The 14,985-nt window shown below is 43.9% G+C and overlaps 1 protein-coding gene across 2 annotated transcripts in view; it reads right to left on the bottom strand.

The window, feature by feature from the left end:
* Positions 1–2,176: 2,176 nt before the first annotated feature.
* The window catches only part of WLS (Wnt ligand secretion mediator), a 39,692-nt gene continuing 26,883 nt past the window's right edge, over positions 2,177–14,985 (bottom strand). The window contains exons 3-12 of one of the 2 annotated variants that reach the window (XM_062581717.1): positions 14,752–14,876; positions 13,378–13,539; positions 12,106–12,242; positions 11,296–11,464; positions 11,010–11,107; positions 10,142–10,205; positions 9,057–9,200; positions 7,265–7,351; positions 5,601–5,754; positions 2,177–4,911 (exon numbers count right to left, since the gene is read on the bottom strand). In XM_062581717.1, coding sequence (XP_062437701.1) covers positions 4,802–4,911; positions 5,601–5,754; positions 7,265–7,351; positions 9,057–9,200; positions 10,142–10,205; positions 11,010–11,107; positions 11,296–11,464; positions 12,106–12,242; positions 13,378–13,539; positions 14,752–14,876 — 1,250 coding nt within the window. In that variant the 3' untranslated portion in view covers positions 2,177–4,801. The remainder of the gene's footprint in view (positions 4,912–5,600; positions 5,755–7,264; positions 7,352–9,056; positions 9,201–10,141; positions 10,206–11,009; positions 11,108–11,295; positions 11,465–12,105; positions 12,243–13,377; positions 13,540–14,751; positions 14,877–14,985) is intronic. The other variant, XM_062581718.1, reaches the window with a different exon arrangement.

Genomic DNA, 14,985 nt, shown 5'->3' with positions numbered 1-14,985 from the left:
GCTTCTACCAAGAAGCATTTTTCTCACACATTAGCGTTTTTTTTTTTAATCCAGATTAATCCAGATGTTCTCCTGTCAGCAGAGGGCAGCAAAGGACTTCCACTGTAAGGAGTACATCCTCGAAGAGTAACAAAGAAAGCCTACATAAGTAATCTGGGAAGAAAAGCAGTGTGGGAGGGTGGTAGTGGTTTTACAGTAATTTAAAATTCATGAATTCGCTCTTTTGAAATTCATTAGATCCTGAAAGTGCTGTACTCCCTTCTAGCTTGTCTTTGAGGAGCCTGGTTCTTTTCTGTGGTGGAAGAGAAAGAAAAGCTTTAGTCAACACGGTTTTAGCAGAAACGGAGTCATGATCTCTTTATGAAACAATCTCATCAGCATAGCTCCTCTCTGATGTGCGATTTTATAAAGACAGTTTCCTATTCCAACTTCAAGCTGTTGATTATTGCACTTAATCTGTTGTCAAATTTTCCATTATTCCTGAAGCTCAAGTACTGAGAAACGTGTTTTTTTCCCTGAATAATAGAAAGAAAAACATTTTTTTTGTCAGTACAGCATCTCTTTCTGTTGTTCAGAAGTTATATTGAAGATAGAATTTGTTGGCTACCAGAAAGAGACAGTCCTATTTGTATTAATAAGTACCTGTTAAGGAGATTTGAGCACAGTGGAAGCCTTGGGTCACCGAAAGCTGTCAGCGTGGTTTGAAATGCCTGCACTAACAGAATCTGCAGAAATAAACTGGATTTTATCGGGGTCTGTTAGGACACGCAAGCTCCAAACAAAGAGGAGCGCGGCTTGCAGGACCCGAGAGGCAGCGCCTTCTAACACGGTGCCAGACGAGGCTACCAAAATCTCACTGAAGTCATTGTAGAGTAACAGGAGCATTCAAGAGAGTCATCGAATTGCAACCTATAAATTCCGCAGCATAGCTGTGACAAATTCAAGGGCCAGAGAGCCTGGACAGGCAAAACTAACGTACAAAACCTGATGGAAAACACAGCAGTTGCACCACACTGCACGACCCAGATAACTCTGCTGTATTATGTTGGCTTTAAAAACATTGTTGGGGTAGATTGGGAAAGATCCAGAGGCTCGTTTGCCTTACAGGCTGCTTGGAGGGCGGCACGTGTGCACAGTGCTCAAATCTCATACCCTAGGTGACGCAGAGGAAAACCGGCCTTGCCACCGCACGTTCCCGCTCCATCCCGCCCCGGCAGCTTTCTGCGCGGGAGCCGCACTGCTGGCTCTTCGCTCCTGGCAGGGCAGGCCCCAGGATCCTTCCCCGAGCGGAGAGGCTGCGCTGCAGAGAGCGCCCAGGCAAAGGAGAGCGCTCCGCTTCCAGCCTGCTGGGAAGACCTGTCTGCACCTCGCAGCTGCTGCGGGAACGAACTCACGGTCGTTGGCTGGGAAAGCCGAAACGGCGGCTTTCGCACGCAGGCAGAAGGGAAGACGCATGGACCCCGCGTCCTTTTGAGCTCTGCCACTGTGGAAAAAGAGAGCGGTAGTGTCTAGCAGGGGCAGAAAAAGAAGAGGAGCTCGAGATCCCGTATTCACAGGAGGCTGAACTCGCCTGCTAGCATCTGAATTGATCGCTGATGAGCTGCAAAATTGGTTTTGCCCTAACTCTTTTGCCCTAGCTGCTTCTTGACAGCACTGTGCCCTGACAGAGCCGTTAGGTCCAAGAGAAGGATGATTATCTCACTTCACGATTTTTCACAGAAGATTTCACTCCCTTTCCCTCAGCGTCTCATACAAACACGCACGTCTAAATTAGTGTGGGAAGCCAGCCCGAAACGCAAGGCTGGCTGAGTCAGCCTGACAGAAGGACACCAGCTGCGATGCAGGGAGCAGCCCTGCTTCCCTGTCCGTTCCCTTCCGCGGGACTGAGAACAGACTCTCCATAAACAAGGCAGAAACTACTCTGCGAATGATTAGTCCTAAAGCAGAGTTTTAAAAGACAAAAGGCATTGGTCAGGGCTGTTTTTCTGCACCTGAAAGCAATCAAAGAGCAACGAAACTGAACTAAGTCAATCATTTCCCCCAGCAACAAGTTATACGAGAGGAAACTACTAACAGCTGGTTCTCTTGCCTCAAGAATAAGACTAAATAAAAGTAAACAAGATCACAACCAGAAAAGCTATGCTTTCTTCTCACTCAGTGAACCAGGACAACAACAAAACCACAATACTGTTTATTTTATTTAAATTAACAAATCTGTATGTTTTCCAGGTTGCTTAAAGCATTCTGTAAAAAGTGAACACAATCAAACAAAAAAGGGATATATTTTAGTAAGACCCATGGACTACTTCTGAGACATATGAGAAGGGCTTAGGAATTAAGAAATAAAAAAGTATATATATATATATGTATATATATATAATATATATATGTACACACACATGTGCCTCCCCCAAAACAAACCATTAGTGTTTGACACAAAATTTGGTTTTAAAGCTGCAATGCCCCATTTGTAAAGAGCCTTTACAAAATGCAATGCTATACTAAGCTGTAAAAGAAATCATGGACACATCTATTCAAACAACATAAATACTACATAAGAACCCAATGTAAAAAGAATGTAAAAAGAATGTTAAAGTTGCAAAGTCGAGCACTCAGCCAGGAAAATGCTGGAATGATGGTTGTGTGCGTTAATTTAATTCACCTCCTAGTTGAAGAACTACTGCAGTACACTATTTTTTCTTCCATCACTTACTTCCTTATGTGAATTGCTAACAAATTACATTCTGCCATCACTGTTGAAAGTATGGTCCTAGCACTTATTCCACATAAACTAAGTATCCCCCTCCTCCTTATTTTTTTTTTAAATAAGAATTCCTTTGAGTACAGGGGCATTATTATCCCACTTTATAAAAAGATAAACTTACCAAAAATGTTTACTTTTCCAGTTCAAGTATTCAAAATCATCCAAAGCTACTTTTTATTTTAAAAGTAGTATTTAGCACTTTTTTGTGCTACAGTGATTTCATATGTTCAAACATAGCAGCATGCGAATGACTTCATCTGGAGTGTTGCATTCAACATTCCTCAAGTTTGACCCAATGTCTCTTGAATGCGACACTGGTAGGGACAGGATTCCTAGCTTCACAGCCTCAACTCCTGCCCAGAGCCCAAAACACACATACAAAACAGAATTTATTTTAAAAATAGTATGCAACAATCTTTAATTGTATGTCTTAATGCATACATTGGCTAGAGATGAACTAAGGCTACAAAGGTCATACTAATTCTGGTATTTCCTAATTATGCTTTGATTTTACACCTTTATGTAATTTCAGAGATCTTAACAACCCAAGGACAACGTCACCTTTTTTAGAACAGTCTTTCCAGTGGCATCTTCGAGAACTGTCGGCAGCTTCGGAAGCTGCGGTTCTCGAGAGTCTTGGACACCTCCGCAGCTGATGGAAGCAGATTCTTATCTTGCAGGGGGGAAAACTGGGCTAGGGAGGTTGAGATGCACATAACTAGTAAGAAACACAGACACGGACTAGCATGGGATAATGAGGCCCTCTGGATCAGGCTCTCCTCCAGGTCCTGGAAGGATGCACGTCCTGAGCCCTTTGGTCCGGGCCCAGGCCATCGAAAAGTTCTCTTTTAACTTGTCCCCAGCACAGTGCAGTTAAAGCCTCCATCCCATATTAGTGCCCATTCTCCTCCACTGCTAGTCATCTCACAAGAGTCAGCTCCACTTATTCATGGAAGGGGGCTGATCTCATTTTCCACTGCTGCTTTTCCTCTGAAAAGCAAATAACCATGCTAGTACATAAGAGGTGGATTTTTCAAGTCTGTAAATTATCAGAAAAATCTATCTCTACCAAGTACGCTGCATTCTGGCAATGCAAGGACAAGCAGGATTCTCCAGCAGATCCTCTACCCAACTTACAGGCATGAAAACTGAGAACAGACCCTCCCCTGCGCTCTTTCTGTCCTTCCTCAAGGCACATAAGCAGCATAAAAACGAGAGCGCCATAACAAATGGGTAAGATAAAGGAAAACAACCAGAGGGAGTAGAGCCAAAGAGACTGAGAAATAGGTAGCTGGGTAACTCTTAAGAATTCAGGACAGGAGCTCTAGAGCACACATTTCTCCTGCGACTGAAACTGAATTCAGGCATCAAGTTTTTACATTTCCCTATATTCAACAAACAGCAGTAAAACCTACTGAAAAAGCATGTTGTTTCTTCTTCTACTACTTAAATCGTATATATTACAATCTACTCCCTTCCCCAGTTATGCTTCACTCAAGTGATGAGAGGTTTGCTGTGGAGTTACAAGGCTGTACTACAGACCACAGGTGGGGTCAATATGATTATATGTGATGGAATTAAATGTTTTTAGAGCGAGACTTTAGTCCATACCCCAAGCTCAACACCTTAAGAAATTACACATACAAAAAACTCAAAATATTGAACACCTGCTCATTAACTGAGCTCCACTCACTGTTTGCACTGTATGCACAGGCACAAAGTAGCCAAGTAAAAATTACCCAATGTCAGGTCTGCCACTTCCTAACTTCTGAATGTGCGACTTTGCAACCTTAATGCTTTTCTAGATCTTTATGTGCTTGAGTGTAACACAATATACATATCCCTCCCCCCAGAAATGACTACACCATATTAAAGAATTTACAAATGTTCTGCTTGGTGTCACACTGCTCTGTGAAAATACACTAGATACTGGGCATTCATAAAGCAAGTAACTTCAGACACATCTCCTCAAGGAGGACGTTGTGTCGTCCTGTGTACTCCACTTCATTCTGTGTCTCAGTTGAGATGTTCTCAGTGTTACTCCTGAGCTTCCTTGCGAGCCAGCTTATAAACCTCTGTTGGCCCATCCACATGGGTGATCGTGGTGGTGAGCTGAAGCTCCTCACCACTGTTTACACCCAGGTCACCTGGGGAACAAAGTCATTCCGTTAGGCTGGTCTGACAATAAAACATTGGACAGCGAGAAAGCAAAGGATAAATTTTATTCACTACTGCCTCTCAGGAGCACTCATATGAACTAAGGACTACGTAAAACTTCTATTAATCCTTTTATTTAAAGCTATTTAAATACAAGCATATCTGAAGATGAAAATTTCTGTGCTACTGAAGACTCTGATAAGGCAGCCAACAGTATTGCCATTCTCCACTTGCCCAGACTTCTATTTTCTCCATTCCCCATTCCCCCATTTGACTAACGGAATTACAGTTGGACAAAACACTCTTGATTGCTTTCAGTTTCTTGGTAATTATTAAAAAAAAAAAAAGTCTTTTCAGCAATAATCCAAAGAAATCACCTATTAATGAGTCAATCCACACTATAAAATGCTTTGTATGATTTAAAATTAATATTAAAAAAGAGGAACAGCTAGATTGTTTTTAGAAAGCATTGACTAAGTACTCAGACTTTTCTGATGTAGTCATCCAATAAAACGTCCGCAAGAACAAAAGCGTTTTGAAAAACAAACTATCATTTGAATAATATTTCAGGACAATAAACTTTCACTTCAGCAAAAAAGAAAACACACAAGCATCACCCGCTTGATACCCCTTTCTTCCCATGATAGCTTTCACGTGCAGATCATTTAGAGCCACTTACCGTTCGACTGGTCCTCACCGTAATTCTTGTGTGACGGAGCATACAGGAACATAAGTGCAAAGACGTACAGGTTCCACATCCCATAGATGCCCGTGAAGAAGGCGCTGTTCACTTGTATTGTCATGTCCCCCCATTTCCAGTGGCCTTCGGTCACCTGTCCGTGAGACACCAGACACACTGATATGTCACAGCAGCTCACAAGATACAGAAATGAGCTCTACCGCACTAGCTTTGAGTAAATTAATAAGAAAATGTCAGTTCAAGTAATGGATGTATAATAGATTCAGGAACACAGACGTTAGCCTAGAATACTCTTTGTTAGCCTCCATCTGCAGGAAAAAAAAAATGAACTAAAGGAGCATATCTGACAGTTTTTGATTTATCATTCTTAAATGTGACAAAATTTCTCACATTCTGCAATATATCATAACTGAGGAATTCTGCAAAGATTGTCACATAAAGGGCAGTACCTAGGAGACAACTAGTTACATCTGAGAACATTAGACTTCTATAAATAGACCTTTTATACAAGGAAAAACAGCATGAATAATGCGAAAAGCTAATGTGCTGAATGCTTTCTTGCTGCTTCTGTCTTATGACAGAGACCTAGGCTGACAGCATCAGCTTTAGACATACAGAGATATGTCAAAATTTATGAAAATATTATCAATATTAATATTACTTGAAGATATACAGACTGTTCACAAAGACACAGGGCGACAGCATGCCTTTTCCTGATAAGGAGAGTTTCCCTTTAGAAAACAACAGGAAGTTCTGCTCCAAAGAGAAGACACAATAGTACAGACCTTGCCTTTACAGAAATCCAGACTAGCTTGGAAGGAAGAGCTGGACAACAGTGTTTGCATTATGTCCATGAACAGTGACAGTTATGGTCATTAATACTCAATGAAGCACTCAACTGCAAAGTGCCATTTCTCAAATCCTTGCTTCAGTCTAATAGAGTTTTCAACCAAAATTATCTGCTGCTATATTTTCCATCAGGGCCCACCACATACCCCAAAGCATAAACAGTGCAGAGAGTGAGAAAATACTCCTGAACATGTAATACTATAGAGTATGTGGTAAAAAGACAGTTCACAAAACTGTATCCACTGTCTCTCTCAAGCTGCAAGCAGCTTGTGCTTAGGAATAACCATAAATGACATCTTTGAGACAAATGCAATTTTAACAGTAGGCCGTTTGCACAGAAAGCTTATTTGTACAGACTGCATCCTAGCTCAGAATACAGAGGCCGATATGCTGTTAGAAACAATAGGGTTGCTAAGTCAAAAAACAGGAAATATTTAATTCTGTGTTTTTTGTTTTGTTTTTTAAATGTTTCTTTGTGGGTATATAAAGCCACAAGATTCTTTTAACACGAACAGATCATTTTTCCTCTTGCTGGGTTCTCAGAAGCGACTGAACTATTTTGGCTGATATTTCAAAAAACACATTACTATGAGCCAGAGGCCTTTGTGAAAGTTTCAGCCTAAATGATTTTATAGCAGTGTTTTAAACAAACGAAAACAAGTTCTTAAAAAGCAAATCTACCTAGAACAGGCATGCAGACCTTTTCTCTCTAAACTGTAAGCTGCTGACATTGTTAGTAGCTGGAGAATTTGAGGCTGAGGTTCTCAAATGGAGCTGAATTTCAGCACACTCACCTGACTCACTATAAAGAAGATGACTGTCATTGCTGCACAAGCCAGAGTAATGAGCATCAAGAACTTGAACCTAAAAATCAGCCCCTGCTTAGAGAGAAATGTCACTGGTCACATTAACAGAATCCACAAAAACCCATTTTTGTTTTTAGCGTGTAAAAGACAAGTTAAAGAAAAAGAAAAAAAAAAGTCCAACCCACGAAACCCCAAACCAAAACAACTTCCGCCCACTCCTTTGTACTGTGCTCCTGACAGCCAATATTCTCCATTCCCCACACACGTCTGCATTCCTCCCCAATACACCGGGCAGGGCGTACATGTCTGGACAGCTCTTGCTTTCCATTACACCCGCTTCTGTGACGGTTTACTATGAGTTGATGTGAAAGAGGAGGCACATCAGCCTAAGCTAGAGGCTTCGTTATCTGAACAGCAAATCTGATAGCTCACAGCTTTTGTTCAGCAAACAGACCTGCCTTCGGTCTAGAGTAACATCTGCAGAGAGATTTTACATTTTAGCAAGGCACCTCTGTTTCTAGAGCAATGATTCTGGGTTTGCACAAGCAGACTAATCCTCACCCCCAAAAATATCTGTCAGGAAATTACAGCAATTCTAAATGTTTGTCAAAAATTAGTCTGTGTTTTGCAAAAGAATATAAGACAAACAATTGATGGCTCAAAATCACTTTTTGGGAATCCTACCACACGTTTGCTTTTACTAGTTTTAAAATTTTACTAACAAAAAAAGTTTGAATTTTTTTTTTAATTTCTTTTTAACTGTTTCTGAAATTTTGATGGAAATGTCAGTGTGTGCCTAAATATTAGGCCATAAAATGACAACAAATAGCTATTAATTTAACTCTTCTAGATAAGATTCAGGCCTGCTAGATGTTCGCATTTGGAGCACTGCAACAAGTTAAAGTCTTGAGCCTCTTGTTAAAGGGAACGACAGGGGGTGGGGGGAAGCAGCCAACTATCTTGTCCTGATTGTCTCAGATCCTATCTTCTTTGCAGAAGGAATTATGTGCATTTCTGATCGGTGATAACCAATCTGTTCAAATCAGAAGTGATCATTATTAAACAAAACAATATTGGTGATAAATATTTACACACCCATGAAAACAATAGGCTCTCTCAGCTTTAGCACATAAAAGCGAGCTCCTCTTGTTTTGCAGCAGTTAAAGACAGCTAGGACAGAAACAACATACAAAAACACAGGCTAAAAAGGGGATAATTATCTGAAAATATTGGATTTTAAACCTATTCTAACAGCTTCGCTCCTGTAATTTGTCTATGAAAAATAACCTCATAAATCTGTGAATTTGTGCCATGGAAAAACAGGAAGGTCTCAGTAATACTTTCCATTAAACACAATCACTGATCTTGCAGAAGGAGAAACTGGGACACAGAGACCTCAGGGGCTTTCTCATAGTAGCTTAAACTGTAATTTGGGGAATTATTCTCTATCCTCAAACACTGTTCGGAGCAAAAAGACAGTAAACTAGGAGATCACAATTACTCATAAAAATGAGAGCTAGCTTACATACCCTCCTGAGAGATCAAAACATTACATCAGGGCTAAAGATCCAAATAAAGAAAAAAACATCATTAATGACAGTCCAAAAGAACACAAAGGCAATTAGGGAGATTTGAGTAACATAAGAAAGCCAATAAAAATCAGATTTTCCAGGTTCAGGAAAATATTCATAGAAAAGTTTTCAGTATGCTCTTGAAAAACCAAAATAAAGCTGAAAATGTATTTTAAAAATAAAGAGACTAAGCAATAACGAGTTCCTACCTCGTAATGAAGACGGCGAGCCTTGCTCATTGCTGGGAGCCTTGACTGTTTCCCACTGATGTTTCTGAACACTTGAAAGACCATAAAACACAGGAACAGAAAATACAGACACAAGCAAATGCCTGCAACTATAATAAAGGCCATCTGAATAGCATAAGTTAAAAGAAACAGTATAAGCTAAATAGAAATGATAGAAAATATTATTCAGGCGATTCACTTAATAATATCTCAAAGATCACAGTTAAACTTTCTGACGGCAGCAGTCATTAAAGATGGACTGCAGCCCCCACGTGAGCGAGGCAGCGCGCTTGACGAGCCCTCCCCAGCTCAGTCTCGGCGCTGACGCGCTGATGTTCCCCCAAGCGCTCGCCGTGCCATTAACGAGGGATAAAATATTGAAATGCCTGCCAGCTAGGAAGGCTGAGCCGGAGTTGCCTCTTCTGCTCCAATGGCAGGAGGAGACAAGGGCTCAGCGGAGATGTGGCAAAGCAGTCGCCAACCAGCGTGCGATCTTTGCAGAGACTCCGGCAAGAGGGCTGGGATGCAGCGGAAGGGGAACTAATCGCGTTAGCTTATCTCGGCCCAGGGATAAAAATTAATGGCAGTGGAGGCGCTTCCAGCAGGAGCAGGCAGCTCAGATAGCAGTTCACAGAAATGCGTCAGCAACGAGCACCTGAGTAAGAGCAGCAAAACAAACAGCCCTGGAGAAAACCCCGTTGCAGCTCAGGCCACGAGGCGGGGAGCAGAGCGGGTGCTGCTGGAACAGCACTTGTTCTGGAGTTACTGCGGCAACTCCTGGGACCTGAATCCTCCCGTGCTTCTCCCCAAAGCGCGCACAGCTTCTGTTTTCCAGTTACTTCCCCAAGCACATCCTCAGCCCACACAGGTCCCCAGGTGGGATAGCTTCTTCAAAACCATGCCGGCACCTTCTACAACCCTGAGCCCTACCTGACAGCCCTGGCCTACCAAAAGGAAGAGGATTTTGCCAACTCCAGCAGGTATCTGGCAGGAATATCTGCAGGAAGGGAATGTGCATTTCTCTCCCCAGCAGCAAGAGTCCTTCCCCAAGCCCATCAAAAGGATACAGCCAGCTCTGTGCCAACCTCAGTGGTCCAGATACTGTAGAAGGGATTTTTCAGTTGCACTCCCCTGGAAAGGCGAGAGAAAACATGGTGCTGCCACAGGATCCTAAAAAGCTCAGAGGAAAGCACATTTCTGCTCTGCAGCCTGGAAAGAGCCACCAACCCTGCTCTGCCCTTCTGGGCTGGCAAGGTGGGAAGCATTTCTTTTAGACCCCAGGGGACAGGATACACTGCTCCAACATGCCATAATAGTGCAGAGCGTTCATTAGACTCTTCTCTCATCATGGGGAAAGACTGCCCCCCTAACTGGTAGGGCAACAGCTGGCAGCAGGGCACACATCTGTGTGCGCCTGCATGTTTGTGCTTGTGCGCATGACCCCCTTGGTCTCGTCAGTTGATCTGGCCCTTTCCAGTGCTGCAAAAATACACCCGTGTTTATCAAGAGCTTCTCACTGACCCTCAGAAAAACCTGCAGAGGAAAGAATAAGTACTTGTACATCTCCATGCACATCCTTCCACCGGGGAGGGAGGACAAACAAAAAAGGTACTGCAGCACATAAGACATTCGCATATCCAGCCACAAAAGTTAAACCATTTACTCGCTCACTCACTCACTACACCTTGAAACTGTGTCCTTAAAAGCAGACAGGGGCTATAAAGGCTCAGCCCTTCTCCTCCCCACGTGCCACAGTGCACACAACAAGGTCCACAAGCGCTTGCTGGATTCAGATGCTGAGCCTCCAGTGCTGCAGCACTCCTGCTCGCCGTTGCAGAAGGTGCCCCCCTAGGCCTCCTCTGCACGCTGTTAAGGAAAGACTCGCCTTTCGCGTCAGAGCAGACACACTGCTCAAAAGCCAGGGCCTTCACCTACCTCTCACACATGTCAAAGATGAACAGGCAGAAAGAGCCGACAGCTATGGGTCCAACCTGCTTCCAGTACCCAGCGAGACGATTCCGTTCATTCTGATCCTAATCCAAGGGTCAAGTGGTGGAGAGGAGAGCAGGAGAAACCAAGAACAGCAGGTTAGCATGTAATCATCTGATCTGGAACGAAGCCGCACAGCACCGTTTCCAACACACAGCCAGTAAAGAGAGGTTGCCCAGGTACTGCTGCCAAGTGGGGTTGGAAACCACTTTCCATTCTGTGTCATACCTACCATCATGTGCTCTCCACAGAAGATGATCCAAAATGACAGGAGCATGGCATAGAAAATGCCTTGTCGAATGTCTCCAAACAGTAACATCCAAGTCCAGTCAAATCCAATGGAAAACCACTCCACTGGGATGTTGATGAAAGTCATGGAAATTCCCAGAGCAAAGATGACCCTGGAGAAGCAGAAATACCGTCTTGTTCTAGCTTGCAAGGAAGGGATACAGAGCGACAGAGCCAGAGGAGAGCAGGATCAGTGACACAAGGAATCAGGCAGCATTGGATGGGTGGCAGTGGGGCTGCTTCCAAAGCCCGGGGGGAGCACCTCCACCTTCCACCAAACCCTTTGGGATTAAGCCCTCACACAGTAGCCACAGGCAAACACAGCCCCAGAGGAAGCAGTGTGGCCCATGTGCCCCCTGGGGGAATGGCTGGGCCAGGCTCAGTAGAGGCCGTGATTTTGTCATGAACCCCAGGTAGGGGTTCTCGTGTCCCAAAAGCTACCGAACACAGACTGACCACCCACATGACTCCTGACTTGGAGCAGCCCAGCAACTCCACTCTCTCACAGGGAAAGGGGGAGTGTGGCTGCCGATTCTGCAGGCTTAAGGGGAAAGAAAAGAAAGGAGATGCCATGGAGCTCTCCTGCTTCCAGGGTGCCTGGGTGAAGGGAGGGGACAGGGAGAAGAGAAACAATTCCTTTCCCCCCATCAGAGGGGCTGAAGCAGCAGCCACCTAGGTCAGAGTCTGGGGAGACCAGCACTGGGGTCTCCTGCCTCAGGGCCTCCTTATCATTTCAGTGCTCGCCTGTACTCACTTCTCCAGCAGGACAGGAGCACGTGTCATCAGCGTGATCCGTCTCCAATACCAGACCATGATAATTAAAATGCTGGGGGTGAGGAAAGTTTTCATGGCAAACCACACTTTTGTAAAGCCTCCATTTTGATGGATACCCTAGGGAAGAATGAGGTTGACTGCAACAGCTGTACACATTTTAACATCGTTATTCTTAAGCTTATTCTTACATTCTGTGCTTTTTCTCCTGTGCTGACGTGAGAGGCACGTACATTGCAGTATTTAACATGTAGATGCAACCGCACTTTGAAAGACACAGTTTGTTCAGCACAGGAAAGAGCAGCTGCCTATTCAGCACCCAGACTATCCAAGCAGACTTCAAAAGTCCTGAAAATTAAAGCCAAAACGCACAGCTTTCGTCATGAGGAAGAATGTGGTCTGAGAGAGGGGCACTTCCGACACAACATGGAAAAGCATACAAAACTGTTCCCAAAAAGTAACAAGATGCACACAAAGCTACGTCACCACTGTTGGGAAGAGCATCAGCCAAATTAATGTGTTTCTCCAGACACCTGCCCTCCCCACCCCATCTGCAAACACTGCAGCAAGCTGGCTGACAAGTTCTGCTGAAAGAGACAGTGGTTGGAGGCTTTCTAGCCAACAGCAGCCACAACCATTGAATCCCGAGGGAGTGCAGAAAGGAGGATAGCCAGCAGCCCTTCCAAACACTTGCTTTGAGATAGCCAGCTCTAACAGAGCTGGGCACCCTCCGAACCCTATTATTCCACTTCTCTTCCTTCCCTCACTCCTCAGCTCTTCACCACAAGAGGCAGGATTTAATTGGAAAAGCTCTATACTCGAGTTAGCTCACTGCAAGGAGAGGAGGAAAGGAAAGAAGCCCTCACAAACATGGGAAGAGCCTGGCTCTGGAGCTGGTGATTAGGGAGCTCAGGAGGGAGCACTGCTCAGAGCTCAGGCAGGGAACCAGGGAGGGCTCCTTGGAGGAGGACAGTCAAAGAGGAGATCCCTTGGGCAAGAAAGAGAAAGCACTTTCCTCTCCTGTCAGCACAGGAGAGCACAGACCAGCACATTCACAGGCAGGAGATACCTGTGAAGAAGTGTAGGACCTTCACTGTGGATCAAACAGGAGAAAAAGAAAAGAACTGCAAGAGGCAGTAGTTACTCTGCAATAACAGTTCCAGTCTGGAAGCATCTGCTGACTCCAACACCCCACAGTACAGTAATTCCCTAAAGCAAGGCAAGAAACATCGATACAGGCAAAACAGACACTTACCACGAGGCGAATATCCTTTATTTCCCCAATCCCCACATTAATGCCTTTCCTCTCGTTGACAGGAAGACGAATGTTGATGAGGTAGTACTTGTGAGCCACACTTCCAATCTCCATGAACGGAAGGAAGTCACAGTCATAGTGACGGCCTTCAGACTCGAGGGTCTAGTGAAAGGGCACAGAGCAGCAATAGTGGTTAGACTCTTATGTAAGAGCACATCCTTCATCGTGCATTTCTGTAAAACCCCAACTTAGAATGCAGCTGGGAATGTTACTTGGCGAGTCAGATTTTATTGCTAACCCCAACCTCTTCCCAAGGCTGAGGAGAGTCTGTGCAAGTCTAGAGATATGTATCAGCAGTTTGGGAACTTCCACAAGCTTTTGATTGTTTTAGGTCATTGCATCAATAGCATATGAACTCAAGCAGGTTCCTATTTCAGGTTCTTAAACACACTGGAAGTCACTAAAGCCTTTCAAAAAATGGTAGTCTCATCCGGGACCCAAACCTTCCCCCCAGCAGGCACAACTTGAGCCAAAACATACATGCAACCCCCTCACACATGTATCTTGGTCTTGAGTTTCTAAACTCCTGTTCTACCAGCAATATTCCCTTCTTCACCTTACATTTATTTACTGTGTATGTATGGCTTCATGGAAGAGTGCAAGTGTTACTGGAGGTGTAAGGGGTTTGCTGAAAGGGATTGTGAAATTGGAGAAGAAGGCACAAAATTGAAAAACAACGCATGGTGAAGACACCAGATCAATTCAAGCACAGGAATTACAGTCTGTAGCACAAAAAGAAAATTATTTGAACAAGAAACTCTGTTCTCACTGCTACTTGTGCTCTTTGCTCCTAAGCTTTATACCTTGAGGCATTAGGCAACTATTTCAAGAAACTCTGGCCCTGCCTCCCCCTGTTCTTTGATCATTGCAGTGTCCCTGATGAGTTATTTTCCTTGCCATTCCTAGAGAACAAGGTTTTGTCCATCACAGAAGCACCAGATGGAGAGGTCCAAGTTTTCTAGAATGGTTTAGGATGCACAGATCTCAAAAGTGCTGGAGTTTCAGCCTGTCCAAAATTGCAGAGGACAATTCTGTTTGTACTCAGACCTGTGCATTGATCTCACAGCCCCTTCTTCCTTACAGTCTTGATTCACATCTCTGATTTCAGCCCCTTCTCTTACATCATAAAATAGAACCAACTGCATAAGGAGTTGATCAGGTTTTCCAAGACTTTGAGCCAAAAGAAAGCTGACAACTTTGAAAGTTATGGTTGAACAATTCAGTCAGAGCTTTTAGGAAACAACAACAAAGAAGCTAACAGCTCCCACCATGCTCCCACACCTCCCCACTTCCAGGATCATCAGAACACCTTACTTTTGGTGAGCCAAATGTGCATTTCAGCTTCCTGAGCTCTATTGCACGTGCTATTTCTTCCCAGTCATCAGACGTGTCATCACGATATGCTAACGACACATCCAGTGTAATTTCTGCATTTTCTTCTGCAAGAGTAAGGAAACATCAGGCTTGTTAGGCAGGACAGGAATGGTACAGAACATCAGAAAGGTGGAAGCCTCTAAATCCTGAAAGGGCCTATGAAAGAGGTACAAA

This window comes from Rhea pennata, chromosome 8 (genome assembly GCF_028389875.1).
Source record: "Rhea pennata isolate bPtePen1 chromosome 8, bPtePen1.pri, whole genome shotgun sequence".
Taxonomy (NCBI): domain Eukaryota; kingdom Metazoa; phylum Chordata; class Aves; order Rheiformes; family Rheidae; genus Rhea; species Rhea pennata.
This window is presented reverse-complemented; position numbering and strand designations above follow the sequence as displayed.